This window comes from Coregonus lavaretus (genome assembly GCF_964263955.1).
Source record: "Coregonus lavaretus genome assembly, chromosome: 3".
In the NCBI taxonomy this organism is placed as follows: Eukaryota; Metazoa; Chordata; class Actinopteri; order Salmoniformes; family Salmonidae; genus Coregonus; species Coregonus lavaretus.
Genome location: NC_139990.1, coordinates 55,453,931 through 55,469,398, shown reverse-complemented (window position 1 = coordinate 55,469,398; position 15,468 = coordinate 55,453,931). Strand labels below are relative to the sequence as shown.

Sequence of the window (15,468 nt, the reverse complement as noted above, 5' to 3'; positions counted from 1 at the left end):
TGCGGCACGAGGAGAGAAGATATCCCTAGCAACCGAGCAACAAGGGAGAGGCTGTGCACAAAGGAATCCCCGTCTTCTCATCTATATAAAAATACACAGAGCAAATGTATAGTAGAGATGAAAACATCTGCAAGTCCCTGATGGTGGTGTAGGCAGATAATGCATGTGATCTTTTATGCAATCATTTTGCCTCCAGTTTAATAAGCTACATTATTTCACAAGGAATGCCTTAGCTAGCCTAAATTTGAGTGACCAAGTTAATTTAGGGGAATTCTTTACATTTCAAATGGGAATTGTTATTTCAAGTATTTTTCTAATGAAATGATAAAAATGTTTATCTTATGCAGTCAACACCCCTCTTCTTTCGATTGTGGCCACTTTCATAGATGGAGGAAATAAATGTGTCCCTATTGAAAAGCTGTCTATGACAGGTCCCTTCCCTCATCCATCCTGCAGCTAGACCCCCTTTGGCCAAGAATATACCAATAACCATAACTGGGTTATTTTCATGATAAAATTATAGGCCACTTTTGTTAAAGCACAAAACAGTCAGATTAGCATGCAACAATGGTTCTAAACAATAGGCTACAGCATGTTTGATGTTACTGCGCTTGTCAGGAGGTTGAATGAATTTGTCTACTAATGCCTGCAGAAAGGTGCAACATCAGCAAAAGAGGTGTGCTGCATATCCATTAGAACTGCGCTACTGGGGCAAGACTGTGCCAGTGGCAGTGACTGACAGGGAGACCATCTATGCCAGTGACTGATACTAGGAAAAGTTGGAACACAACACACAATTACCAATCTACATCACTTTATTTAACAGTCTGGAAATATTACAATTTAAAATAGTCATAAATAGTCAAGTTCTAACTTACAAAATCACTTGTTCATGTGTGTTTATCACATATGACAGGATGTTTAATATATAGCCTACAATTAAAACAACCCTACTGCATCAACCAATTATTTCCTAAAAGTTCTGTCATTGTAGATTCATTCATATAGAAAAAAAGAGAAAAGCAAAAAATTTCAAGAGAACATATCAGCAGGATGGAATTTAAAAAAGGAGCCTTGTGCTTTCTGGGAGATGGCCATAGTAGTCCTCTACTGTCCGATGCTGCCGCCTGGTGGCGAGACTTCACATCACTGAGGACCTGAGAGCAGATAGGTGTCATGATGAGATGTATTTGTTTCATAAATAAAAATGATACATACAAATCAGACGTTTGATATGGCAATGAAGACAAAGATATAGATTACTTTTACCTGTCACAGCCCCTGCCTCTGTCAGTGCCTCAGGTACCCCAACAGGCCTAAGAGAGGGAAATTGAAAACAAACTGTAACTAACAGGTAAACCACTAGAACAAAATCACTACTTGGACAGTGATAAAAAAGTATACAGTACCTAACCAAGCCATCTAAACCCTAAAACATAGGGGGAAAATGTATTGAAAATCAAACTGAGTACTGAAGCTTCTGTCTAACTGTTAAGAATATTCTAAATAGCTCCTCTTACGAGTCTTGAGATGACACTTTAACCTCTACGGGATCGGTGTCCCGTATACAGGTTAGTTGAGCTAATGCGCTAATGTGATTAGCATGACTGTTGTAAGTAACAGCAAACTTTCCAGGACATAGACATGTCTTATATGGGCAGAAAGCTTAAATTATTGTTAATCTAACTGCACTGTCCAATTTACAGTAGCTATTACAGTGAAAAAATACCATGCTATTGTTTGAGGAGAGTGCACAACAACAAAAAACTTATCACTGCAACTGGTTTGATACATTCACCTCTGAAGGTAAATAATGTACTTACATTCAGTAATCTTGCTCTGATTTGTCATCCTAAGGGTCCCAGAGATAAAATGTAGCATAGTTTTGTTTGATAAAATGTAGGAACTGGGTCCTACAGTTTGAACCCTTGCTGTCTCTGGCTACACACCCACCCCGCCCTGCCATCTAGATGTGTGAAAGTTAGTGTATAAGCTATTGATCCATCATGTATGACATTCCTGGGAGTGTGTAAACTTACATTTTGTATTACCATATCATTTTTGTATGTTCTCTATAGTTATGTACTTGAAAATGTATCAATTGACCAATTCGGCAGACTTGATACAAAATAGTCCAGTATTGCAATGCTTCACTGGATCAATCTGAAACGTTGCACACACACTGCTGCCATCTAGTGGCCAAAATCTAAATTGCGCCTAAACTGCAATTTATATTGTGGCCTTTCTCTTTTATTTCAAAGATGGAACAAAAAACAAATAGTTTGTATTATCTTTTATCAGATCTAATGTGTTACATTCTCCTACATTAATTTCACATTTCCACAAACTTCAAAGTGTTTCCTTTCAAATGTTATCAAGAATATGCATATCCTTGCTTCAGGTCCTGAGCTACAGGCAGTTAGATCTGGGTATGTTATTTTAGGCACAAATGGAAAGAAAGGGTCCGATCCTTAAGAGGTTAATAGCCTTACAATGAACTCAGTCATGGTCTCTCTCTGCCATGTTTTAATCAACACTGTATCTCTTCTTCGCCCAACTTACCGTGACTTCGGACTTGATTTGCATTGGCATTTCCGGCCTGCAGAGAGAGAGAGAGAAATTGGTGTGAAAAAGAGCTACTATGATGGAAAGCTGATATACTCTCTCCATCCTAGGTGTCAAAGACACATGCCTGGTAAACTTACACTAGAATGAAAAATACTGCCTGGTAAACTAACACTAGAATGAAGATACTATAGCAACCGCTCTGTATAGAAGTTGGAATATTGGTATATTACATATTTTACAAGACCCTATCCTATCCAGTTAAAAATACACAAACTAAGTGCTTGATTATTCTAAATCTAAATTATTAGCTTGGACAGGACACTACAAACCCAACGCCTTCTCTTTGCAGGGGGCAGAGGGAGTGCAGTAGCAGGAGAGGGGGCACTCCCTCTGCCCCCTGTGGTATCTATGACTAATGTATGGGCTGACTAATGTAATAGATGCCTGGGGTAAGAGTTAGGGTGGCTGGGGGACTGCAGCTATGCCTGGGGTGAGAGTTAGGGTGGGTGGGGGGCTGCAGCTATGCCTGGGGTGGGGTGGATGAGTGCAAGGGCAGGAGATGAGGAGGGAGGGGACAAGGCTGCATAGTGTCCAGGCCAGTTTTAGTTAGTGCCCTAGATGTGCAGACGTCTACACGGCAGAGAGGTGTTGGGTGTCCTGGGGGTCTGGGCGTTGTGCAAGGCATGTTGGCCTGCGTCCCAGCCCCCGGAAAGTAACTGATCCCAGGCTTGTTTATAAGGACTGGACTGGTAAAGAGGGGCTGTCCACTGGATCAGCATGTTGAACAGCGCAGAAATACCATCATTATGGAATGAGATTGGTACAGTAGAAATAAACTTATGACACTAATCAAATGTTATTTCAATGGGTAATTAAAATGTAAGTGTAATACTTAAAATTGTATTTTAAGTATAACCGTACTTAGGCCGACAGACTTACTGACGATGAGGACAATGCCCATGACAAACAATACCACAGCGAAGATCAGTCCACCGATCCTCAGAGATTCATAGTCTGAAACAGAAATACATTTTTATCCCTGCACACCAAGGCCCACTACTACGGAACATGTGCAAGTCACAGTGTAACTTAAAATATCTCATTCAGTACATACGTATGCACTGAACCCTCTTAGGGTGTATGCAGCATAGCTATGTAATTATCACACAATCACATTCCTATGAGATCATTCAAACATATGCTCCTACTGTTTATGCCACGATTCATATATACATCAGGTTCATACCTATAGATATCTATAGTCTGATTGATATTACTGCCTCAAACATGGAAGAATATTCACTATAAGAGCTGAATACATCCTATAATGTGTCTGAGAATGCATAGACCTACTGAAGACAGGATAGAGCAATGAACGGGTTTGATGACAGAATCTCTATAATGGTTGTGATGTGTTTAGCAATGAGGCTACTACAACAGAGTGGGCGGGACTATAACTGTTTGTCAGTTGAACTACGGAAGCGTGGCCCGAGGGGTCAATGTTTTCCGACGCTCCTGAAAAAATGGAGGGAAAATGCGAGCCTTCTTGACCTCCCAGATATTCCCTGAGAAGTGTCACGTTTGCCCCCTGTGGAGTTAGTCCATGTTGATCCATCCCCCACTCACCATAGTGAAACGCAGCGTCATAGTCTGGGAGGGGAGAAGAGGAGGAGGAGAGGGATAACATGAAAACCATATGAACTTAGTGACTCTGCATTTTGTAGAATGTTATTATTCACAGTTATTCAGTGTACATTGAAATTGTAACTACAGTATTAAAAAAGGCACATTAGACAACTTGTCCCCTCGGGAGCCAAAGCAGATTGGCGACAGAGCTGTGCATGGCGCCAGATGGAATGCATTGTAAAGGAACCGCTGGGAATTAAATCTAATTTAAATCGCACACACTCATAGTGGTCCCTTTCAATGGAAACTCACACACCAAGTTTGGAGCTAAACTAATTCAAACGTTAACTGAGTTGAGTGCAACTGGTGTGAAAAAGATGGCGAGTGACCAAAATGTATGTGATTTAACTCTTTGCCAACATGCTCTTTAAAGTGAAATACAATCGATACAGTAATATTCATTTGAAACAAGAAACCTTTACCTTTTTCATCCATCGTCGATGCTGAAAAAGAAAAGACAGAAAGCATTAGTGATTGACAGACATTAGCTCTGACTGTGTGCTTGGTGTGAACTATGAAGCTTTCATGACTGATATTAGGCTCTGTTTACTTTCAGAACTGTAGTCAAGTGTTCCAGAGGTTTGCATTGAATGTAACTAGTGACTACTGTACACATGATAGTAAGACTGGTTGTAGTGTTCTGTGCTTTTAAAAAATATGGTCCACTTGTACTGAAGGTTTAGGAATGGTGCATGCATGATGTGATATACAGTGCATGCTTTTAAATACAATCTGGCAACACTCAGGTGCCTCTCTCCTCATATGAGTAGAGGGGAAGCTGCAAAATGCAGTGTTCAATAAGCAGCTCTGTTGAAAGCAGTTATTCATGGAAATGCTACAATGATGCAAGACACCACACAGAGTTGCAAGTCCTGATGCATTAATAACCATACCCACTCTGCAGTCATTTCTAAGGCCAGTGACCCATGTCAGCTCAGGTAGGCGCTGTAATAAAGCAGACTTTACTGTGTGTATGCGTGCGTACATGTTGGCTTGTGCAGTGCGAGTAACCATTTGGGAATCAACCAAAGGTCACATTTTTCCTTACAATACCATTTAGATTAAGAATCTAAATCACATGGATGTCACGTTATCTGGATCACCAAACAACAAATAAATGACTCCTGCTCCATGGAATACAGAGGTAAAATAACCCCTTCTTGAAGATTCCAAGGTGTAGTACACTAATCAATGTTCAGCTCTCTAACAATGAAATGTTCCTCTGATTGGCTCATCTCGTATCTGCTGACATTTTCATTTAGTTTTCTTCTAAAGGATGTCAGAGAACGACAACCCGAGCCAGCAGGGCTTTTTATGGTGCAGTAGATAAGCCTAATGTCCAACAAACACTTCCGTTTGGTGTCAACCCTCTCCATTACCAGGGGAACTCATATCCTGCCCAAATCACCCTGTTGACTGAGGAGAAAAACAACTAATGTAGGGCAATCTGCTCAGGAACAAGTCAGCACAACACAACCCAAAGTACAGTGTAGGAGTGCCTAGTGCCACATGCTACTACAATATGGGAGGCTTGGCTGCATACCAAATGACTGATTGCTCAAATCCCTCACATGAGAAAATGCCTAATCCTGGCCAGGAAAGCAAAGGCTCTTTCTTACAGCAGTCTAGATGAGCCTAGTTCAAATGAACTGGATTTAATCATAACTTGAAATCCTTACACAATAGTACTTAATCAATATAGTTGTGCAATCTGTAAGTACAGACAGAGCAAAGCTAGTTACTCTATAGACAGCCATACTCTAGGGCAGGGGTGTCAAACTCATTCCATAGAGGGCCTAGTGTCTGCTGGTCTTTCCTTTCAATTAAGACCTAGACAACCAGTTTTTTTGCCATAGCATTCTTTAAATAATCAAAGATTGATGATGAGTTGTTTATTTGAATTAGCTGTGTAGTGCTAGGGCAAAAAACTAAATCTGCACCCAGGGGGGACCCCAGGACCGAGTTTGGGAAACCCTGCTCTAGGGCAACTGACCAGCCAATAACAAATATGGCCATGCATTCTCAGTGTCCATTCCAAGACAGACAGCATTCCTTTATGACACCACTGAGGCATCCAATACAACACAGTTACCTGGCATGTCCCTGCCTATAGATGACCCTGTTAGTACACAGACAGACCAGAGACTAGCTCATTCTTTAATCACTGGCACTCTAAAGACACTACAGTTTGCTAAAATATATGACACTACACACTTCCCTCTATCACACTGCAGTGTCTCCCCTATTTGCATTGGTCACCCACCACTGAAATATACAAAAAATTAACATTTTTCTTTATACAGTACCAGTCAAAGGTTTGGACACACCTACTCAATCCAGGGTTTTTCTTAATTTTACTATTTGTAGAATAATAGTAAAGACATCAAAACTATGAAATAACACATATGGAGCATGGAATCATGTCATCATGTCATCATCAGATGACCTGGCCTCCACAATCCCCCGACCTCAACCCAATTGAGATGGTTTGGGATGAGTCGGACCGCAGCGTGAAGGAAAAGCAGCCAACAAGTGCTCAGCAAATGTGGGAACTCCTTCAAGACTGTTGGAAAAGCATTCCAGGTGAAGCTGGTTGAGAGAATGCCAAGAGTGTGCAAAGCTGTCATCAAGGCAAAGGGTGGCTATTTGAAAAATCTCAAATTTAAAATATATTTTGATTTGTTTAACACTTTTTTGTTTACTACATGATTCCATATGTGTTATTTCATAGTTTTGATGTCTTCACTATTATTCTACAATGTAAAACATTGTAAAAAAATAAAGAAAAACCCTTGAATGAGTAGGTGTGTCCAAACTTTGACTGGTAGTGTATATATAAATGTACATGTATGGAAGAACCCATCCGAAGAACCCATCCGCTGCAACCCCCAACCTCCCCCCACCGCTGCTGAAAAAAATCCTAGGGGAAACACTGCGCTGTGAATGACCGTGCCAGTTTCGTGTTAAAACAAAAATGTGAAAAGTCTGGATGGGCCAAAGGAGAGGGTTGGGAAACCCTGCTCTAGGGCAGTGTTTCCCAACAGCACACATTTTTGTTGAACACCTGATTCAACTCATCGAGGGCTTGATGATTAGTTGACATTTGAATCAGGTGTGCTTGTCCAGGGCTACAATAAAAATGTGTACTGAAAAAAAAAAAAGGGGTACTCAAGGAGTTGGGAAACACTGCTCTAGGGCAACTGATAAGCAAAAAACAAAGATGGCCGTGAATTCTGTGACCATTCCAAGGCAGACAGACTGCATTTCTCATTCCTTTATGACACAACTGAGGCATCCAATGCATTGCCAACTTACCTGGCATCTCCCTGCCAAATCCTGACCCTGTTAGTACAGACAGACCAGAGACCAGATCATCACTGGCACTCATTTGGACATTTTAGTCATTTAGCAGACACACTGCTTAGTAGTGAGTGCATACATTTTCATACTTTTTCCTCCCGTACTCTAAAGAAGACATTACAGTACCCTCAACCACACTGAGAATGACATGTTTTTAGTCTGCTACACTGTACCAATACTAATATCAGCACTGTCAGTGACTACAAATGCATTTGTCTGGTTCCTCAGTCACCATTCAAGTGCTGGAGTCATTTGAGAGAAAAGCTCAAACAAAGAAAGTGAAAGTACGTGAAAGAAAAAAGCTCACCCAAAGCAGGAGAAACACAGGAGCAGAATGCCACCAACAGAGAAAGATCCATGTCACCTGGAGACAAGGGGGAAACAACCACCAGAAACATTAAGGACCTCACAAAGACAACAGACTGAAAGTGTTGTAGAAAAATGGCAAAACAGAAAGCAAATACTTTATTTGAGAAGGTCAATCCCCTGGAAGGACTCAAGTTGATACATGACAAAGACATATTTCAAGCATAACGTAATGGAAAGACTGCTGGGCCCATAATGAGGAAACACAACAGGCTTACATAGTTGTCCTGAACAGAGGAGTGTTGAAGTTCTCCCACCACCAGTGTCTGACAGGTCTGGTTGTGGGGGGAATAGGTGCAGATCCCGGTGGTTTAACGTAAGCCTTGTTGCTGAACACATACAGCTTTGTATCTGAGGGGACAGTCTCCCAGCAGAGCTAGTCACAACACCCTGCAACTTTAACACTTCACTATCAAAGAAGGTTCTTGAAATCTCGCCAATCTCGCTCAAGAAATGAAACTACAGGGAAAAGGTCATCTACAGAATTAGCACTTATTCTTGACTTCACATTACTTGTTTGTGCCCCTGACCAGTGGGGAGCAATTAAACATTGAGGTGATGCTTTCGAATAACCCAACATCTTGTGATCTTATAGCTGACCTATTAGGAATATGGAGGCCATGGTCTGTTGCTGCTAGACTTAAACAGTTCCCCCATTATGTTATTAGCTCCTGACTCAGGGTAAAGGAAGAGGGGGCTATTTCAGTCTCTGCACCATAGAACACGGGTGTCCTGTCCTGGCAGTTTGGGGTGCAGCGGGGAGAGACCCAGGTTGAGTTGCACTTGATATTTGGTCAGTAGGTTGAAGACATACAGTGCCTTCAGAAAGTATTCACACCACTTGACTTTTTCCACATTTCGTTGAGTTACATTGTGGGATTAAAATGGATTTAATTGTAATTTATTGTCAACGATCTACACAAAATACTATGTAATGTCAAAGTGGAAGACAAATTCTAACATTTGTAAAAAATTAAAATAAAATCATGAGAAATAAAACAATAATATATCTTGATTAGATAAGTATTCAACCCCCTGAGTCAATACATGTTAGAATCACCTTTCGCAGCGATTACGGCTGAGTGTCTTTCTGGGTACGTTTCTAAGAGCTTTCCACACCTGGATTGTACAGTATTTGCCCATTATTCTTTTCAAAATTCTTCAAGCTCTGTCAAATTGGTTGTTGATCATTGCTAGACAATCATTTTCAGGTCTTGCCATAGATTTTCAAGGAGACTTAAGTCAACACTAACTTGGCCACTCAGGAACATTCACGGTCTTCTTGGTAAGCAACTCCAGTGTAGATTTGGCCTTTTGTTTGAGGTTACTGTGTTGCTGAAAGCTGAATTCATCTCCCAGTGTCTGGTGTAAAGCAGACAACCAGGTTTTCCTCTAGAATTTTGCCTGTGCTTAGCTCCATTCAGTTTCTTTTTCTCCTGAAAAGCTTCCCAGTCCTAAATAATTACAAGCATACCCATAACATGATGCAGCCACCACTATGCTTGAAAATATGGAGAGTGGTACTTAGTAATGTGCTGTATTGGATTTGCCCCAAACATAACACTTTGTATTCAGGACAAAAAGTGAATTGCTTTGCCAAATTTTTTGCAGTATTACTTTAGTGCCTTGTTGCAAACAGGATTATGTTTTGGAATATGTTTATTCTGTACAGGCTTCCTTCTTTTCACTGTCAATTAGGTTAGTATTGTGGAAAAGAATGTTTTTGATCCATCCCCAGTTCTCCTATCACAGCAATTAAACTCTGTAACTCTTTTAAAGTCACCATTGGCCTCATGGTGAAATCCTTGAGCAGTTTGCTTCCTTTCTGGCAACTGAGTAAGGAACAACGCCTGTATCTTTGTAGTGACTGGGTGTATTGATACACCATCCAAAGTGTAATAAATAGCTTCACCATGCTCAAAGGGTAATTAAATGTCTGATTTTTTATTTATTTTTAACCCATCTACCAGTGGGTGCCCTTCTTTGCGAGGCATTGGAAAGCCTCCCTGGTCTTTGTGTTTGAATCGTTGTTTGAAATTCACTGCTCGACTGAGGGACCTTACAGATAATTGTATGTGTGGGCTACAGATATGAGGTAGTCATTCAAAAAATCTTGTTAAACACTATTATTGCACACAGAGTGAGTCCATGCAACTTATTAAGTGATTTGTTAAGCACATTTTTTACTCCTGAACATATTTAGGCTTGCCATAATAAAGGAGTTGAATAATTATTGACTCAAGACATTTCAGCTTTTCAATTTTAATTAATTTGTAAAAATGTTGAAAAACATATTTCCACTTTGTCATTATGGGGCATTGTGTGTAAGCCAGTGACAAACAAATCTACATTTCAACCATTCAGGCTGTAACAACAAAATGTGGAAAAAGTCAAGGGGTGTGAATACTTTCTGAAGGCACTGTAACTTTTCTCAGCTGGAATGTGCAGTCACTGCTCACGACGGTATGACACATACCGCTCCAGTCTGTTTTTCACACATAGGCCATTCTTTCTACAGATGTTCGCCCAAACCCGTCTTCTAGATTTTCACATCATGTGTTTACTGGTCGTGGCTCTTAAACCAAAACTCCCACACTGGAGTGTTGTGTGTGGAGGCATTGGCACCCTAGGCAGGCAGTGTCCTGATTAGTGTTACAGACAGCAGATAAGCCTAAATGTTTCTTTAAACAAAATATCTTGTTTGTTGGAGAGCTGCAGAACATTTTTCTCACCTGACACTAATCTCTAGGGAACTGTGGGCATATTTGATTCATGTGCAGAACATGATTGTGGGATTTCTGGAGAATTGAACGGTGAACATACACATTAGCCTTGTTATATATCTCATAATGTATTCATTCCATCAAAACCTGTCAGATGAAGTCAGTGACCTCAGGACTTCTGTCCAACTGATATATGATCATTAAGAACTACCCTGGCAGCAGATGTGGGGGCAGAACTCATTCTGTACATTTAGTAGATTTCCATATGAAGGCATACCATACTGTGATGGGCATCAGATGGCATACAGTCATTAAAACGATTAGCCCCACTGACTCTGATCAGAGCCCATCTTTTGGCACAGACCCTATCTGTTCCCTCCCTAGCCCAAGGCATAAAGAAGCTGTTCCACACAGTGACTATAACTATTCATACTTATGGTTTCTGAGTTGGAGCAGTGTGGCATGGTTTAGAGAGAAACAGGGTTTTAAACACTGAAACCAGGCCTTAGGAACAGGATTAACAACAAAGGACTGCCAATCAATATCTTAATCTACCAACTACTGCAATAGTTATAGCAAAGGCCAATAATCTTGTTTGTTACAGCATTCTACTTTAAAGAAGACTGGGCTCACCCTCAAGTAAACATAAAGTTTAAACTAAGTTATTCTTAGAAAATACTTTCAACCTCAGTCATGATTTTCATCTAGCCCACTAGGCTATAGACAGCTACCTCTCCTGCCTAGAGAGATGGGAGGTTATTGCATTTTGCCTGCACTGAAAAGGACAAATAAAAAGTAAGAAAAGTAGACTAGCCTACTACAAGCAACAAAACTGTTAACCTAGTCAGTTTTCAACTGTTATGGTACAGCATGCCTATGCCATACAGCAGGGTTCCCCAACTGGCGGCCTGCAGCCGAATTTGGCTCGCGGGTGATTTTTTTTGGCCACCCAAGTTTTCTGAGCAAAAAAGGTTTTAAAATGAGTTTTATTGTTGGACATGAAAGCCTGTAAAAACAACAGCAAATCAGCTCCAAGTGATTTTAATTGTGTAAATATATTCCAAAGTATCCCCACGCATAATAGAGAGATATGTGACCATATATAAATATAAGCAAGGTTTGAAATTATTATGTTTTACTCAACTATTATACACTACATGACCAAAGGTATGTGGACACCTGCTCATCGAAGATCTCATTCCAAAATCATGGGCATTCATTTGGAGTTGGTCCCCACTTTGCTGCTATAACAGCCTCCACACTTCTGGGAAGGCTTTCCAGTAGATGTTGGAACATTGCTGTGGGGACTTGCTTCCATTCAGCCACAACAGCATTAGTGAGGTCGGGCACGGATGTTGGGCAAATAGGCCTGCCTCGCAGTCGGCGTTCCAATTCATCCCAAAGGTGTTCGATGGGGTTGAGGTCAGGGCTCAGTGCAGGCCAGTTAAGTTCTTCCACACCAATCTCGACAAAACATTTCTGTATGGACCTCGCTTTGTGCACGGGCACATTGTCATGCTGAAACAGGAAAGGGCCTTCCCCGAACTGTTGTCACAAAGTTGGAAGCACAGAATCATTGTCACTGTATGCTGTAGCATTAAGATTTCCCTTCACTGGAACTAAGGGGCCTAGGCCAAACCATGAAAAACAGCCCCAGACCATTATTTCTCCTCCACCAAACTTTACAGTTGGCACTATGCATTCGGGCAGGTGGCGTTCTCTTGGCATCCGCCAAACCCAGATATGTCCGTCAGACTGCCAGATGGTGAAGCGTGATTCATCACTCCAGAGAACGGGTTTCCACTGCTCCAAAGTTCAATGGCAGCGAGCTTTACACCACTCCAGCCGACGCTTGGCATTGAACATGGTGATCTTAGGCTTGTGTGCGGCTGCTCGGCCATGGAAACCCATTTCATGAAGCTCCCGACGAACAGTTATTGTGCTGACGTTGCTTCCAGAGGCAGTTTGGAACTCAGTAGTGAGTGTTGCAACCGAGGGCAAACGTTTTTACGCGCTTCAGCACACGGCGGTCCCATTCCGTAAGCTTGTGTAGCCTACCACTTCGCAGCTGAGCCGTTGTTGCTCATAGACGTTTTCCACTTCACAATAACATAATTTACAGTTGACCGGGGCAGCTCTAGCAGGGCCGAAATTTGACCAACTGACTTGTTGGAAAGGTGGCATCCTATGACGGTGCCACATTGAAAGTCACTGAGCTCTTCAGTAAGGCCATTCTACTGCCAATGTTTGTCTATGGAGATTGCATGGCTGTGTGATCAATTTTATACACCTGTCAGCAACGGGTGTGGCTGAAATAGCCAAATCCACTCATTTGAAGGGGTGTCCACATGCTTTTATATATATATATAGTGTATCTATTTGGGCTTCTTGCGGTCTACAAATTATTTGTAATTATGTTCCGGCCCACTGACCATGCGCTCAAGTAAAAATCGTCCCGCAGCTGAATCTAGTTGATGATCTCTGCCATACAGTCATTGGCTTATGTCATGTATGGTATTTCTAAACTGTCTTGCCTAGCTAAAATATTTGAACCCTTGATTAATTCTCAGCTAAGATCTTTCTTACCTTTCAAATGTATTCTAAATGTACATCAGTCAGGTTTTAGACCAGGTCATAGCACTACCTCTGCTGCATCCCTAGTTATAAATTATGTGGTTTACTGTATGGATAAAAGGAAACATTGTGCTACCCTCTTCATTGACCTGTCAAAGGCTTTTGATACTGTTGATCAGTCACCGCTAATTCAGAGGCTTTCTTCAATTGGTCGAGACCAGGCTGCATGTAACTGATATAAAAATTACTTGACCGATATAACTCAATGTGTATCAACTGATGGTGTTAAATCAGGTTTCCTGGATATTACGAAAGTTGTCCCGCAGGGGTCGATTCTGGGTCCTGTACTTTTTACATTAACAATATTGACTTGTCTGTCAAAAATGTTATCCTGCACTTGCATGCTGATGATACTGTTGTGTATACTATTGCCCCAATGGTTGACCAGGCTCTATCTGACCTACAGTCTGCCTTCATTGTATTACAGAAAAACCTTATTGACCTGCAATTAGTATTGAATGCAGGTCAAATTAAGCATATGTTGTTCTACAGAGCGCATAACTATAACTGATGATATGTACTTTGGATGGTGTCCATATTGATCATGTCCCTGCTTACAAATATCTGGGCTTCTGGATAGATGAAAAGCTATTTTTTTATGACCTCGTTTTTCTTTCTACTTACATTTTGTATTTATATTTTGATGTATGTATTTTCTGTAATTTATGTAATTCAGGGCTCATCTGTAAAATATACCTTGGTCTCAGTAGGACTCCCTGATAAAATAAAAGTTAAATAAATACATAATAAATGTATGGTCACGTGCTCTCAACGATATTTAGAAATGGTTGTAAATGTAATGATATGGGGGACATTCTATAGACTAAATGTCCTTAAACCAAAAGGAAAATATGGTTTACTTACAAGGCTATTTAAATAAGTTTAGCAATTTATTCACAAACTTTGAAGCTGTGCGCACAGGTCAATAACAGTTTCCTTTCCCAAATCACACGTATAACAGCCTGTCAGAGCAGTCACGTTTTTGTAGCCTGGTTGTTCACATGTTTTGACGGGGAAAATAACCTTTGATAACAGATTTATGGCAAATGAAAACAAATTACCTGTCAGAAGTCCAATTAATGGAAAAGACTATGTGGAGATTAGATTAATAATTAGAAGGCTTGGGTCGCCGCCTTGCCTCCGCCCAGTGCGCTCCTTCAGAAACAATGTTTATTGTGTTCTAATTTACCGCCACAAAAAGTCCGCTTTTGTAAAACGGATAAAACACCGTACTTAGTTCATAAATTGATGAAAAATTATGAAAGTCTGGTCCTAAAAATTTTCTCCTGAAACATCCAGCAAGGTTTTCGTAGTCTGGTAGATTTGAGCGTCTGGCGAGGGAAAGAGGGGGGAGGGGTTAGGGGTTAGGGGTTGGTATGAGAGGAAATGCAATCTACCCTCCAAAATTACCCTGCTACTGAGAGGTAAACAACGTTACCACCAACTCGTCTATTTTGATGTTTGCTTTCCCCAAACAAACACAGATTCAGTCACCGAATTACTAGGGTGACGAAAAACGCGTTTAAACATTTTAAACGCATGGTCTGTGTGCGGATTTGCATCCCGCTCAACATCCACTCGAGGGCGTTAAGACGGACTGTATAGCGCACCCTGGACGGCCCGCCAGGGGGAACCCTTGAGTCGGTGTTGAACTGGATGAGGAAGTTGAATGTATAGCGCACCTGGACATTATGATGAACTTCACAGGGTGTTGAAAGTGCACGGTATGAGCTTGATGCTCCTTTCCAATAAATGTTGAGGGTCTTATTCTGGTGATATGATGATCGATGCTTGAATGCCGTTTGACAAATACAAATATTATTGTTCTTATCAATAATAATCTAATCATGTAGACTAACCTACCCTCACTGTATCTGCAAGCTGTTGGCTAGAGTGCACATGCCAAGAGTACACACATTTGCTATTTAATGCAACAGTTTGTGACAAAACTATCGGTAGAGTTGAAAATGCAATGGAAACACATTGAACATTCGATTTTATTCGGTACATGAAAACTAAAGCGGAAAAGTCTGTGCACTATGTCATCACACACTGATTTTTATCCTCAATAATTCAGTTTGGTGGAAACACACCACTGGTGGGAAAATGTGCATATTTTCTTTATGCATTT

General features: G+C 40.9%; 1 protein-coding gene across 1 annotated transcript; it reads right to left on the bottom strand.

The window, feature by feature from the left end:
* Positions 1-800: 800 nt before the first annotated feature.
* On the bottom strand, positions 801-14,670 carry LOC311125604 (FXYD domain-containing ion transport regulator 6-like). The gene is made up of 8 exons (XM_084158420.1): positions 14,399-14,670; positions 7,922-7,978; positions 4,677-4,697; positions 4,195-4,218; positions 3,508-3,582; positions 2,563-2,599; positions 1,270-1,316; positions 801-1,157 (listed from the first exon to the last, which is right to left on the bottom strand). Exons 2-8 carry the CDS (start codon positions 7,971-7,973, stop codon positions 1,147-1,149), a joined length of 267 nt encoding a protein of 88 aa, XP_084014546.1. The 5' UTR covers positions 7,974-7,978; positions 14,399-14,670; the 3' UTR covers positions 801-1,146.
* Between the last annotated feature and the right edge of the window lie 798 nt (positions 14,671-15,468).